The 13,823-nt window shown below is 43.0% G+C and overlaps 1 protein-coding gene across 5 annotated transcripts in view; it reads left to right on the top strand.

Moving 5' to 3' along the window:
• Tbc1d1 (TBC1 domain family member 1) overlaps positions 1-13,823 on the top strand; it is a 180,018-nt gene that overhangs the window by 126,956 nt on the left and 39,239 nt on the right. For all 5 annotated transcript variants that reach the window (XM_041671269.1, XM_041671268.1, XM_041671270.1 and 2 more), the window contains one exon: positions 11,215-11,400. In XM_041671269.1, coding sequence (XP_041527203.1) covers positions 11,215-11,400 — 186 coding nt within the window. The remainder of the gene's footprint in view (positions 1-11,214; positions 11,401-13,823) is intronic.

Below are 13,823 nucleotides of genomic sequence, written 5' to 3'. Positions count from 1 at the left end.
TTATCTCTTTTCAATTCTTGACTCTTTATGTGACACCTGAGGTCACCAACCAGCTTGTCTTCCCTGAGCCTCTTCCCCTCTCATTAGTTTTCAGTTTTGACAGAGAAAGTCGTTCTCCGCTTCTCAACTATCTCCTTGTGTGCAGTTTCCCAAGAGCACTCGGGAAACAATGGATGAACACAACCCTGCCCACTTCAGAGGTTACTAAGTTGTAAGAATCAGAGGTGACTCTAACTGGCTCACCCACATGGCTGCTGGGAACCAAAACTTCCATAAGAGCAACAAATGCTCTTAACCACCTGGCCTTTTCTCCAGCCACATGAGACTGTGCACACTGTGGTCAAGGTGCGAAGATTCTTTGTGCACTTAAATGCTTGTCTTCAGTAAATACTCTGAGGCTATAGACTGTGGTAAGTTCTTGAGAGTTTAGATTTTTTTTTCCTTGTTAAACAAAACCATTCTTAACTTAGTGCTTCATTTTATCCATGAGAGGACTGAAGCCTACAGCGCCAGTGCCCACAGCAGCCTCATTTGCCCTGTGTGTAGGAAGATTCAGGGTCAGCATTCAGTGCTGACCAGTTACAGAGCAGCCTGGTTAGAAGCTTGCGGTGCTGCGGTGCTGTTCAGCTCACTCTCAGCGCTTTCTGCCTGGTGCCCTGTCTCCGCTCCTTGTTCTCTGTCTGCAGTCACTGTGTGGAGCTGTGAGGGGCAGTATAGCACAGGGCATGAGAGTCGGGCATCCCTCATAAGGCAGAAGTGTCAGGCCTCAGAAAGCAACAGAGAACTTGTGACACACACACATTGAGAACTGGAGCTCTGGAGTGTGGGGGTTTCAAGTACGAAAATGATGCGACCTTTGGGAGGGCAGCCCACTGCTGGAGGTCTTGGGGGTCCGGTCACACCAAGCCTGACCTCACACACCCTCCTTTTCCCAGCTGCAGCCTTCCAGTGGGGGTTCTGCAGGCTTTTTCCACGACCTCATCCCAGCGGCAGCTCTTTGTTTTCTTGGTATGTCATGTGGTAAAAGCAAAGCAAATCAAAACTCAGAGACAGTCATGGGAGGGCACTCCCATAATCTCGGCACTCAGGAGGCTGAGGCAGGAGGATCAGAGAGTTAGAGGGCAGACTGGACCACACTGTTTCTTAAAAAAAAAAAAAAAAAAGAAGAAGAAAAAAAAAAAGAAGAAGAAGAAGCTCCATGCCAGTTAATCACTCCGGCTGTGATAAGTAATTCTGCTCTTGGCTTGTAGCCACTTGCGAGAGAGAGAGAGAAAGAGAGAGAGAGAAAGAGAGAAAGAAAGAGCCATTTGTGACCTTGGAAATACTCGATCATTTGGAGAGTCGGGGCATTGTTCTGGTTAAGGATATTGATGAAAATTTTTCCAAATGATTTTTGTTGTGTAAAACACATACTTCCACTTCGAAGTGGTTAAGATGGTATATTTTGGTTATGGGTTTTCCTTTTTGTAAAACTGAAACCTTAAAGCCATTAGCACACTTCCCTTGTCCCCAGCCCCCATTAACCTTTGCTCGACTTTCTGTTTCTATGAATGCAGCTACTTTAGATGTTTCTGGTAAGTGAAATCGTGCAGTGTGACTTAACATAGTTTCCTCCAGCTAGCTCATGGCAGGGTTTCCCTTTTCAAGGCCACACTACGTTCTGTCATGTGTGTGGTTTTGCTTCAACTGACTGGACTTTGTCGGTACCCATCTCTCAGCTGTTCTGGCTAACACTGCTGTGAACCTGGGTACAAATACCAAAAGCTGGATGCCAGATCACGTAACCCTTGTATTTTAACGTTTTGGTGAGGAGCTTCCACATCTTCTATGGCAGCTGTGCCTTCCCACTGGCACAGTACCCAAGGGGTCCTGTTTCTTCGCATCTCCACCAACCTTTGCCACTTTCTGGTTACTATGATAGGAGTCATTCTAATAGGTGTGAGGTGATTACCCATGGTGGCTCCTCTGTGACCTGTCTGCTAACAGTGATTTGGTGACCTCCTTATCCATAATATACACAGTATAGCAACAGTGTCTGCCTGATGGTAGTAGGGATGTTGGGTTGGCCAGTTGAAGCTGTTGTCACACAGACTGCAGACAGCCTCATCCTCTTAGGGAGCCTGAGTGCTGGCTTTTTCAGGGAGAAGGGCCACAATCCCACATTTAACAAGCTGAACACTGCAGGAGCTGGGGAAGAACTGGGTCCACTATTTAAGCCTTTTGTTTTATTGCATGGATTTTCCCCATCCCCTCTCCCCAGAAAAGCACAAAAGTATTTCCTGGCTCTCGGGCCTTGGGCTTCCTTTCATGGAGTCCAACCTTAGATCACACATAACCATTGCATAATAAGCGGATGGGACTAGGGTATCAGTGACGGATGCTTCTGGGGGTGGAGGGCAACAGAGGTTGTATCTGGAGCTTTTGGCCACTCAAGCATGGAGTTCTGCTTCAGACCTTCTGTGACTAGCAGCGTCCTGACCAAAGGCTCCTGTGAGATTCTGATTCTCCCCTAGGTCACGCATTGCTTTCCTACAGCACTCGAGCTGCCCTCTCCCTGAGATTCTTACAGTGCCACCCGCTTCCTCTTCCTGCTTTCTTCCCTTCCCCAGCACTAAGAAATGCTCACCCAGCACAGGCTGTGCTGTGACCTGGCTGTAAGCTTCCAGTGCCCCTCTCCAGAGTTCCTGGTGTGCGCCCCACTTTGCTCTTCCTGAACCCCTGCTTCAGAATCTTGGCTCAGCAGACACATGCTCAGAGCTTCAGAGCCTGCCTTGCCATTCTGGCACTTTAAAGAGCAGTTATGGCCAAGGAGCTACCCCAGTGCAGTGCTAGCAAATGGATCATGCAGAGACAGTTCCATGAAGGGCCGGGAGAACGCTTATCCTGGGGAAACAGGACTGCAGGAAACCGGCCCTTTAAAGATGTATGGTTTCATAAATATGCAAAAATATGCAAATATGAAGGGAAATATTTACACTTCCCCGGCTAGAAACGGGAAAATTAAATTTCTCTTGAAAGTTGCCAGTTGTGCTGCCCTGTTACAGTCTGTCTGTCCATTCTACTCAGACTTCAGTGTCGTCCTTTACACAGTAGCTCTTCTGTTGCTTTGTGTGTGTGTGTGTGTGTGTGTGTGTGTAACCTCCAGCCCTTGTAATACTCCTTGCCATGTCCCTAATGAAAATTTTAATGAATATCTAAAATATATAAGATGTAGTCCCTGTCCCCGGGATCATTCGGTAGATTTATCATGTTTACAGAATTCCTGTTGAGCACTGAGCCAAAACTGTTTGTGGACGTAGAACAAGGGGGCATTTTAGAGTGGCATTTGCCCCTGCTGTGGGTCGATGTGTGCCCTTCCCCTGCAACATAGTCCTATGTTGACACTCTGGCCCCCAATATGATGGTATTGGGTAGGAGATTAGGTCCAGCTGTAGAAGTCCAACCTGAGACAGCTCTGCCCAGCATACTCGCTCTCTCTCCCCTTCTCCTCTCCATGGTATAATTAATCTTTTGACTCTTCTCTGCTCCACTGTTAGCCCCCGTAACATGTGTGCCATGGTTACACCTGTGCCATGGCTGGGAGAAGCTTGAGGGTGAGTGAGGAAGTGGGTGTCTTCTCTGTGGTTCTCTTTCCCATGCCTCCGTAGCAGCCGAGCAGCAGAGAGAGCCGGTGGTCCAGGAGCATCCTGGTTTACACAGGCGGGCTGGGAAGAGGTGCACAGCAGTGGCGGGGAGGGGGGTGGCTAGAAGCTCCACTCCAAACAAGCCTCTTCACTGCAGTTAGCTAAACAACATGGGTTGGGAAATCTCTCCCTAGCTTTTTGTAGTATATCTTACTGTTGTACTGAGTGACTCACTGGTCTCTGCCCCTGTCTATTTATATTCAGATCTGGGGTTTTTTGGAAGGAAGTTTATTATGACTTGATTTGTGTGGGTGGTGGATCTGGGTCAGCAGGGAGGGAGCCCTTTCTGAATGCATTTCTTAAGAAAATGGTATTCATTTTAGTTCAAACAATTGCCTTTGACTAAGATAATGTGATTTGGCCAGTGTTTGAAAAGACACATGTATTTTTGTACTTTATTTAATGGTCAGGGTACACGTGATGGCTAGAGTCATTGTTTAATGTGAAATTTATTTAAAGGTACGCCTGGGGCTAAGGGGTTAGCTGAGTGTTCCCAAAGCCCTCACTAAGGTCCCCAGCACTGCAAAAAGTAAATACAAGACATGTCTCATGTTAGTGTCTCATAGTGTGATGCACCAGTTAAGGCAAACGGATGAAAATGTAGCAGCAGTGAACATGCCGATGCCCACATCTGGGGCTTTCAAACATGTATGTGAATAGAATTCCAGTTGTGTAGGCCTAGTTCACTGGGTCCACCCTTCGGTGTATGATTTCTCAGGCCTGGATGGTTGGAGCCAAGGCTGCTTCTCTCACGCCTGTTAGGGTTGCCTCTTGTTGATGCTGCTGGGGCCACACTCTGAGAAGCATTCTGAGGACTAAACTTGTTGCTACGTTTTATCCACTGGGACACACATGCTGTTGGAGGGAGCTTTGAGACAGATCTTTTCTCTGTGCCCATTGTAAGTTCTGGGGAGAGGAAGCTTGATCATCAACTATAGTCCTGGACACCAGCAGTGTAAATCACAATGCTGAGTGATCTGACGACTTTTTAAAACCCCTTGTGGATGAGATCTGATGGCTTAGTGTGGGTACCAGTCAGCTGGTTCCTGCGTTCAGACACTCTGATACAGAAGTTGTAGCCCGCCATTGTTTCACTTCTCCTCTGCGTGTCTATCAGGGTAGAGGTCTTACTTAGCAGGTGGCCTTCGTGTGTTGACCCAGCTTACCAACTTGACCCGGGGCTTGGTGGAACTCTGTGGTCTCTGATTCTCTCTGCTGCTTTGCCCATGCTTCATTTCACACAGTTCCCTGGCCTTGGCAGCTGCACTTATATCTCAGGACTCAGCACTTGACGGCCCCCAGTCCCACAGAGGGTTCAGTTAGGGTTGGTTGGCTCATTCATCATTAATGGCCCTCTGAACTCTTGTCACCGCTGTTGACTTGTCTTCAACCACTCCTGACACTGTTTGGAATGGGACCCATTCAGCTATCACCTTGGGAATAGAACTTGGTTTTATTTCACTATTGTTCTGAGCTGAAGTGGATGGATGCTTGGTCTCATGAGGATTAATACTGAGTCTGTGATGTTTCTTATAAAGTTATATGTATATAAAGGTATATGTGATAAATATCCACCTATCTCTGTAGCTCTCAATGAGACAGATGATAGATAGAATTTACGTAATTTAAGAATAAAGTTATTTTTAGAGAGTTGCAGCCCAGTCACTTGTTACCAATATTGCATGCTGTACAAGGCTATGCTATATTCTGTCCCTCTGATTTCTTTCTTTTCTGTTCAGTCTTTCCAGGATGTTCCAGGCTTCACTGGTTCCCTTTTCTGGGATGCTCTTATATTTGTTGTGTTTGGGGTTCCATGGTGGCTGTACAAGTTTGCACTACTGCAAGCAATGGATGAATGCTGTAGGAGAATGCTCTTGTACACTGTAAACATTTGTCATTTGTATTGGTATAATAAAACAGTAACCATGCAGGAAGTATAGGTGGGGAAACTAGACTAGGAGAATTCTGGGAAGAAGAAAGGCAGACACAGAGGAAGCAAGATGAGAATGCCTCACTGAGAAAAGGTGCCAAGCCATGTGGCTAAACATCGATAAAAATTATGGATTAATTTAAGTTGTAAGAATTAGTTAATAATAAGCCTAAGCTAATAGGCCAAACAATTTATAATTACATAAGCGTCTGTGTGTTTCTTTGGAACTGAAGGGCTGTGGGATCAGGCAGGACAGAAACTTTTGTCTACAGATGAGTATTCCCCTTATTCCACAAGTGACCAGCATGAACTGCCATTTGTTATATTGATCTTAGCCATTCTAATGGGTATAAAATGAAATTTCAAAGTAATTTCCATTTGCATTTCCCTGATGAATAGGGATGTTGAACATTTCTTTAAATGTTTCTCAGCCATTTGAGTTTCCTTTTGTGAGAAGTCTCTTTTTAGAGCTGTACCCTGTTTTTTTTTTAATTGGCTTATTTCTTTTCTTGGTATTTAGTTTCTTGAGTTCTTTTTGTATTTTGAATATTAGCCCTCTACTGAACAAGAAGTTGGTAAAAGTCTTTTCCTACAATAGGATATCTCTGATTCTGTCCCTCTCATTTCTTTCTTTTCTGCTTAATCTTTCCAGGATGTTCCAGGCTTCACTGGTTCCCTTTTCTGGGATGCTCTTATATTTGTTGTTTGTTTTGGGGGTTCCATGGTGGTGTACAAATTTGTACTCCCACAAACAATGGGTGAGTGATGTGGGAGAGTGTTTTTGTACACTGTAAAAATTTATCACTCATACTGGTTTAATAAAACAGATGATGGTGTCCTTTGCCATGCAGAACTTTTCAGTTTCATGAAGCTCCACTTATTAGTTATTGATCTTAGTGCCTGAGCTAACAGCGTTCTGTTCAGAAAGTCTTTTCCTGTGCCAATGAGTTGAAGTCTATTCCCCTCTTTTTCTTCTCTCAGCATTTTATGTTTTATCTGGTTTTATGTTAAAGTCTTTGATCTATTTTGAGTTGAGTTTTGTGCATTGTGATAAGTATGGATCTATTTACATTCTTCTACATGCTGACATCCAGTTAGGTCAGTCTATATTTTTGGCTTTTAAAAAAATCAGGTGTCAAGCTGGGCGGTGGTGGCGCACGCCTTTAATCCCAGCACTCGGGAGGCAGAGGCAGGCGGATCTCTGGGAGTTCGAGGCTAGCCTGGTCTACAAGAGCTAGTTCCGGGACAGGCACCAAAGCTAAAGAGAAACCCTGTCTCGAAAAAACCAAAAAAAAAAAAAAAAAAAATCAGGTGTTGATAGATGTATGGATTTTGGTCTGGTTCTTCTATTCTATTCCACTGTTGAGACATAGCTGTTTTTGTGCCAATATCATGTGTTTGTTTGTTTTTTATTATAGCTATAGTACAATTTGAGGTCAAGAATGGTGATACCTCCCACAGCTTTTATTTTTTTTATTTTTTTTTATTATTCATGATTGTTTTAGCTATCCTGGGGTTTTGTGTGTATGTTTTCATGTGAAACTATAAATTTTCCTTTTAAGATATGTGAAGAGTTGTGTTGGACTTTTGATGGAAATTGAATTGAATCTGTAGATTGTCATTGGTAGGATGGCCATTTTTACTAGAGTAATCCTACCAACCCATGAGCATGGGAGATCTTTCCATCTTCTGATAGCATCTTCATTTTCTTTCTTCAATGTCTCAAAGTTTTTATTATATAAGTCTTTCACTTGCTTGCTTAGAGTTACCTCAAGAAATTTTATATTATTTGAGGTTATTATGGAAAGTGTTGTTTCCGTGATTCCTTTTTCAGTCTGTCAATTGTATGTATTTTAGTGATCTGATTTTGTATCCAGTCACTGTGCTGAAAGTGTGGATCAGCTATAGGAGTTTCCTAGTAGAATTTTGAAAGTCACTTATGTATAAGATCTTATCTACAAGTAAAGGTACTTTGACTTTTTCCTTTTCAATGTAATCCCCTTGGTCTCTTTCAGTTACATTATTGCTCTAAGACTCCCAAATACTATATTGAATAGATACGGGGAAAGCAGACAACCTTCTCTTGTTTCTGATTTTAGGGAAAATGCTTTTGAGTTTCTCTCCATTTAGGTTGTTGTTGGCTATAGGTTTGCTGTGAACTGCCTTTATTAGATTGAGGTATCTCTCTTGTATCCCTGATCTCTCCAAGGCTTTTCTCATGAACGGGGTATTAGATTTTTGTGAAAGGTTTTTTCGGTATCTAATGAAATGATCATGTGGTTTTGTCTTTCATTTTGTTTATATAGAGGATTTCATTTCTCAATTTACATATGTTGAACTGTCCCTGCCTCTCTGGGGTGAAGCCTACTTGATCAAGGTGGAAGATCTTTTTGATATATTACTGGATTAGGTTTGCAAATATTTTATTGAGAATATTTGCTTCTATGTTCCTAAGAGAAATTAGTCTGTAATTCTCTTTCCTTGTTGGGTCTTTATGTGGTTTGGGTATCAGGGTAACTGGCCTCATAAAACAAACTGGGCAGTGATCCTTTGTTTCTTCTCTGTGGAACAGTTTGAGAAGTGTTGGCATTAACTCTTCTTTGAAAATCTGGTAGAATTCTTTGCTAAAACCATTTGGCCCTGGACTTTTTTTTTTTGATTGATATACTTTTAATGGCTACTTGTTTTTCAGTAGGGATTATAGCCCTGTTTTTTAAATTGGGCTATTTGTTAAATTTATTATCTGATCTTGATCTAACTTTGGTAAGTGGTAGCTATCAAGAAAACTATCCATTTCTTTTAGATTTTTTGGTTAGGTGGAGTGTAGCCTTTTTACAAACATGTCCTCAGGATTTTCTGGATTTCTTTAGCGTCTATTGTTAGCCCCCCGCCCCTTTCACCCCTAGTGTTGTCAATTTGGATCTTCTTTTTGTGTCTTTTAGTTAATTTGGATAAAGGTTTGTCAATATTACTGATTTTTTTTCTCAAAGAACCAACTCTGTTCCATTGAGTCTTTGTGTTGCTTTGTTGTTGCTGTTTCTATTTTTTTGATTTCAGCTCTGAGTTTGATTGTTTCTTGCCATATACTCCAAAGGTTTGATTTCTTTGTTCTAGATCTTTCAAATATGCTGTTAAGTTACTAGCATGAGTGCTATCCAGATTTTTAACACAACTTAGCGTTATGAACTTGTCTCTTAGAACTGCCTTCATTGTATCTCCTGTTTGAGTATGCTGTGTATTCATTTTCACCCAATTCTTGAAAGTTTTTAATTTCTTTCTTAATTTCTGTCATGACCCACTTTTTATTCAGTAGAGAATTGTTCCTTTTCCATGAGTTTGTAGGTTTTCTGTTGTTGAAATCCAGCTTTAATCCATGGTGGTCAGATAGGGTGCCAGGTGCTATGTCAGTCTTCTTGTGTCTGTTGAGTCTTGCTTTATATCAGAGTATTTGTTCAGTTCTGGGTAAAGTCCTGTGAGGTACTGAGAAGAAGGTATATTCTTTTGTGTAATATGTTAGGTCCATTTAGTTTGTAACGTCAGTCAGCTCCAGTAATTCTCTGTTTGACCTGTCTATTGGTGAGAGAAGGCTTCCACTATCAGTGGGTGTGGCTTAATATGTGATTTAAGCTCTAGTGTTTCTTTTATGAATTTGGGTGTTTTTGTGCTTGGTGCATAAATGTTAGAATTACAGTGTCCTCTTGGTGGATTTTCCTTTGATGATGACCTTCCCTATCTCTTCTGATTGGTTTTGGTTTGAAGTCTTTCATACGACCTTATGAAAATCAGACAAGTTTATCTGTGTCCCCCAGCAAACTGCCTTGATGGCTTGCAAGTAGGCAAAGGCAGAGAACATTAGGAAGGGATTTATATCTTAAACCTTGGGTCATCGTCACCTCAAAACGGTGCTTGCAACCTTGCAGTTTTGAGAAAAACTGAAGTCACAACTGGTCCTTCATAGCCTCTGTAGACAGCTCCGGTCAGAAGCTGCTCTGGACTTGAGACCAAGCAGCCTAAACCGCTAGGAATATTCCTTGTTCCTGACCGAGTTACAGCCCAGTGTTTTTAGTTCAGATGGGCAGGTTATTAGAAGAAATTAAGCATTTTGTGCTTCTGTGTGTGCCAAGGATCTTATAGTAGGAAACTAAACATCAAGAAAGGCAGTGACCGTCCAGTACCAATGGCGGCTAGGGAAACGAGAACGCAGGAGTGTGTTGGAGCTGCCAGTCAGAACCGATTTTGTTTGGGTGATTTTAGGCCTAAGATGCCTGTGAAGGGTGTTTCAATCGCAGATCTTAAGACCCGTGTTCCTTAAGTTCAGTGTACCCAATAGCTCCTAAAATGCTGCTTGTCGTGTGGGATCCAGTTGTTCAGGGACCTCTGTTGCCTGTTAGTGCTAGGATCACAGTATCATGTGTAACAGGAACATAATTTCTGCAGATAAAGGGATTTCCATTCATGAAATGCGAGGAGTTAAACAAAACACAGGTATTTAGAAACGGACGTGGGAACGTTGGAGGTGAAATTGCTTCTCATGATAAGCAGGTGACTCCTGTGGAATCCCGATAGAGCTGCTTGCTTAGTCCATTGGTCTTTCTGGGCCTCAGTTTCCTTTTCAGGCAATTGTGTGTTTCTACAGTTGTCTGGATGAGTGACTACCTGTGCAGATGCCCAGTACAGTGTCCTGCGCTTGGGGATCTATTAACAGTGCTGGTTCATATTGTCCCTAAGGATGTTTAACTCTCTCAGAATATCTAACAGTGTGGCAGCAAGAATGCTTGTGTAAGCCAGGCTGGTGTGTTCCCAGGCTGGTTCCCCTACTGCCTAGCTGGGTGACCCTGGGCAAGTCTTTCACACACCTATACCTTGTTTGTTTGTTGTTATTGAGGTTCTTCTAAAGACACAACTAGACAGTTTATAAAACTAAATACCAGTGTCTTAGGGTGGTTGTATTAAATAAGTGGCCATAGAAACATAGTAACAACTGTATGGTTGTTAATACCTCCGAAGGTTATTTAATCTTAAACCCTAAAACGTGTCCTTAAACATTTTCCCAACCCCTCCAGCTTTCGCTTCCTACCTAATGTGTCATGTTTCACATTTGTGACTCATACATAAGGTATTGTGGTGAATATTAAAACATAATTTTTAAATTACAGTGATCTGTTTGTTTGTGTCTGTGAGGGGTGGGACAAGCATGCGTGCGCCACATCACTCCTGTGAAGGTCAGAGGACAACTTCCAGGAGTTAGTTCTTTCCTTCCTTTATGTGGGTCCAGGAGATCAAACCCAGGTTGCCAACCTAAGTGACACACACCTTTACCTCCTTTACCTGCTGAGCCATCTTTGCTGGCTCCAAAACATAAATTTTACATTTGCCGGTGTTGTGCCTTAGCTAATTGAGCAGAAATTTCTGAATTGATAAAGGATTGAATGCATACTTTTTATTGTTGAAAGAAAGAGACCATTCCAAGACTGCTGGGATGACACCAGTGGCCTGAGTTCTGTCCCAAGGACCCACATCCAGGTGGAAGGAGAGAACCAAGGGTGGGGGGAATTTTAAAAGGAGACAAATGGCATCTTGCAATGTCCTTTTCATTTACAGATTATTCAGAGCTGGGAGAGCTCCCTCCACGATCCCCTTTAGAACCAGTGTGTGAAGATGGACCATTCGGCCCTGTACCAGAAGAAAAAAAGAGGACATCACGCGAGCTTCGAGAGCTATGGAGAAAGGCTATTCTGCAACAGATACTGCTGCTTAGGATGGAGAAGGAGAATCAGAAGCTGCAAGGTTGGTTTGGAGTTGGAAGCCGATCGGAACTGATGCTCTTAGTTGATCCTTTCACGCAGGATTTACCCTTAAAAACAGCCGTCAGGATCAGTCTTAAAGCAACAAGTGATGGATGCTTGTCCTGTCTGTTTACCTTTTCTAAGTAGCACTGGGCCATTTTGTTGTAGGAGCTGCGGGCCTGCTTTTCATCCCGCCCGGCTCCCGCACGGCTAGCTTTACACCAGAAATAACAACACACAAATTGTATTCATTTAAACATTGCTTGGCCCATTAGCTCTAGCCCTTACTGGCTAATTCTGATATCCCGATCAACCCATCTCTAATAAACTGTGTAGCACCGGTCTCACCGGGAAAGATTCAGCATGTCTGACCTGGCGGCTTGCTTCATCGTGTGCATCTGCCAGGGAGAGGGGAGCATGGCCTCTGAGCTCGCTTCCTCTTCCTCCCAGCATTCTGTTCTGTTTACTCCTCCCACCTATGCTCTAAGCTATGAGGCCAAGCAGTTTCTTGCTTAACCAATGAAATCAACAGATTGATATGTGACACTCCCACATCACCATTTACTTTCCAGATATTTAAAGGGAATCTTCCTGTGTTACGTATTTCTCCCTGGCATCGTAAGCACCATGTCTGTAACTTCTGAAATATAAGCACCACTTAAGCTCTGAGCCTCAGAAGTGGTTTATGTTGATTGGTCAGTTGGTCTCTTTGTTGTGATGATAGTTCTGTGGTGGGATTATGGGTTTTTGTTTTTATTTTTTCCTTTTTTTATGCCCAGCCATAGTTTCTGCCAAGATACTGAGAATAAACTGATCCTATGTAAATCCTTAAGGTGTATAACATCATTTTATATAGTTGTTTAGTGATTTCCTGAAGAAAAAAGTTATCTGAGCTTTACCTGTACAGATACCAACTGTAGGTGAACTTTCTCTGGACTGCCAGCACCAAAATAAAGACACAGAGACTTCTTATTCAGTATGAAAGATTTGCCTTAGCTAGGCTATTCTTAACTGGCTCTTATAACTTAAATTAACCTGTTTATACTAATCTGCTCATTACCTTTCTTCCATAGTGTACATCTTACTTGCTCTGCATATCACCAGTAAATCCAACCTTTCTTCTTCCCAGAGTTCCTCTCTCTTCCCAGAAGTCCCGCCTGCCCTCCCCTGCCTAGCTATTGGCCATTTGTCTCTTTATTTACTCAATCAGAAGCTGCTTTAGCAGCAACACATCTTCACAATGTACAAAAAGATTATTCCACTAATAACCGATATTATCAAACTATAAGGAACTTAGTTTAGGTTTGGTTTCCTGTTTCATTTCAAGACTTTAATCAATAATTGCCCTTTCCAGAGTAGCTCATGCATTCACACATGTGTCTCCTGTGGGAACCATGCGGACTCTAGGGTGTAAGGTGCTGCCTGGATTTGAAGTCCTAAAGCTTTTGAGTGGGAAGTCTAATGCTCCTGCAGCAGGAGGTTCTCTCATAGTGACATTGCTTAAGGCAGTTGCAAAATTAGTGTGTTTCATTGAACATTATCCTTCATCACAGGTTTTTGTCCTTTAACAAGGACCTTGAAGATTGAATAAAGTTGAAAGTAACTAAGACACCAGATCTCATGGATCTCTCAGAATGTGTTGTGCCCCATGAGGCTCTTCTTTGCTGGTGTCCCAGTGAGTAGCTGTCCCATCATGATCAGGCCTCTGAGCTGCAGCAGCACCAGATGCCAGGACTGCAGCTCCTGCTGCTGAGAAAGTGCAGACTGGAGAAATGCCAAGTGATAAAGACTCAGCATCGTTAGGTTTGATCAGGAAGAGTGATAGACTCAGCATCGTTAGGTTTGATCAGGAAGCAATGAACTGAAGGAACAAACCCTGTTGATGGGACTGTAGTCCAACAGTGTTGTGTGATGTTTACTCTTTTGGCTTTTTGGGGGCCCACCACCCAGCTCCCAGATAAATCACACACGGAGGCTTATTCTTAGCTATATGGATGCCAGACCATGCCTTGGCTTGTTTCTAACCAGCTTTTCTTATCTTAAATTATCCCCACAACCTTTTGCCTCTGGGCCTTTATCTTTCTTACTTCTGTGTGTCTTATTTTCCTTCTTACTCCATGGCTGACTGGGTGACTGGGCCCTGGTGTCCTCCTCTCCTTGTTCTCTTGCTCTTCTCCTTCCTTGTTTCTCCTCCTGTTTGCTCTCTCTACCTAGCAGCCATCCCTATCCTTGTTCCTGCCTTGCTATTGGCCATTCAATTCTTTAGTAGACCATCAGGTGTTTTAGACAGCTTCACAGAGTTAAACAAATGCAGCATAAACAGAAGTAACACACCTGAAAATACTGCCCAACACAGCAGTTGGAGCGATGCTTAGAAGTGAAGCCCACGCTCGTTGCTGAGAGGATCAAAGCTAAGAGTAGGCT

This window comes from Microtus oregoni, unplaced genomic scaffold (assembly GCF_018167655.1).
Source record: "Microtus oregoni isolate MIOR12 unplaced genomic scaffold, Mior012 000021F_ref0000039, whole genome shotgun sequence".
Classification (NCBI taxonomy): Eukaryota; Metazoa; Chordata; class Mammalia; order Rodentia; family Cricetidae; genus Microtus; species Microtus oregoni.
The sequence above is the reverse complement of the archived record's forward strand: the minus strand, read 5'-3'. Positions and strand labels throughout refer to the sequence as shown.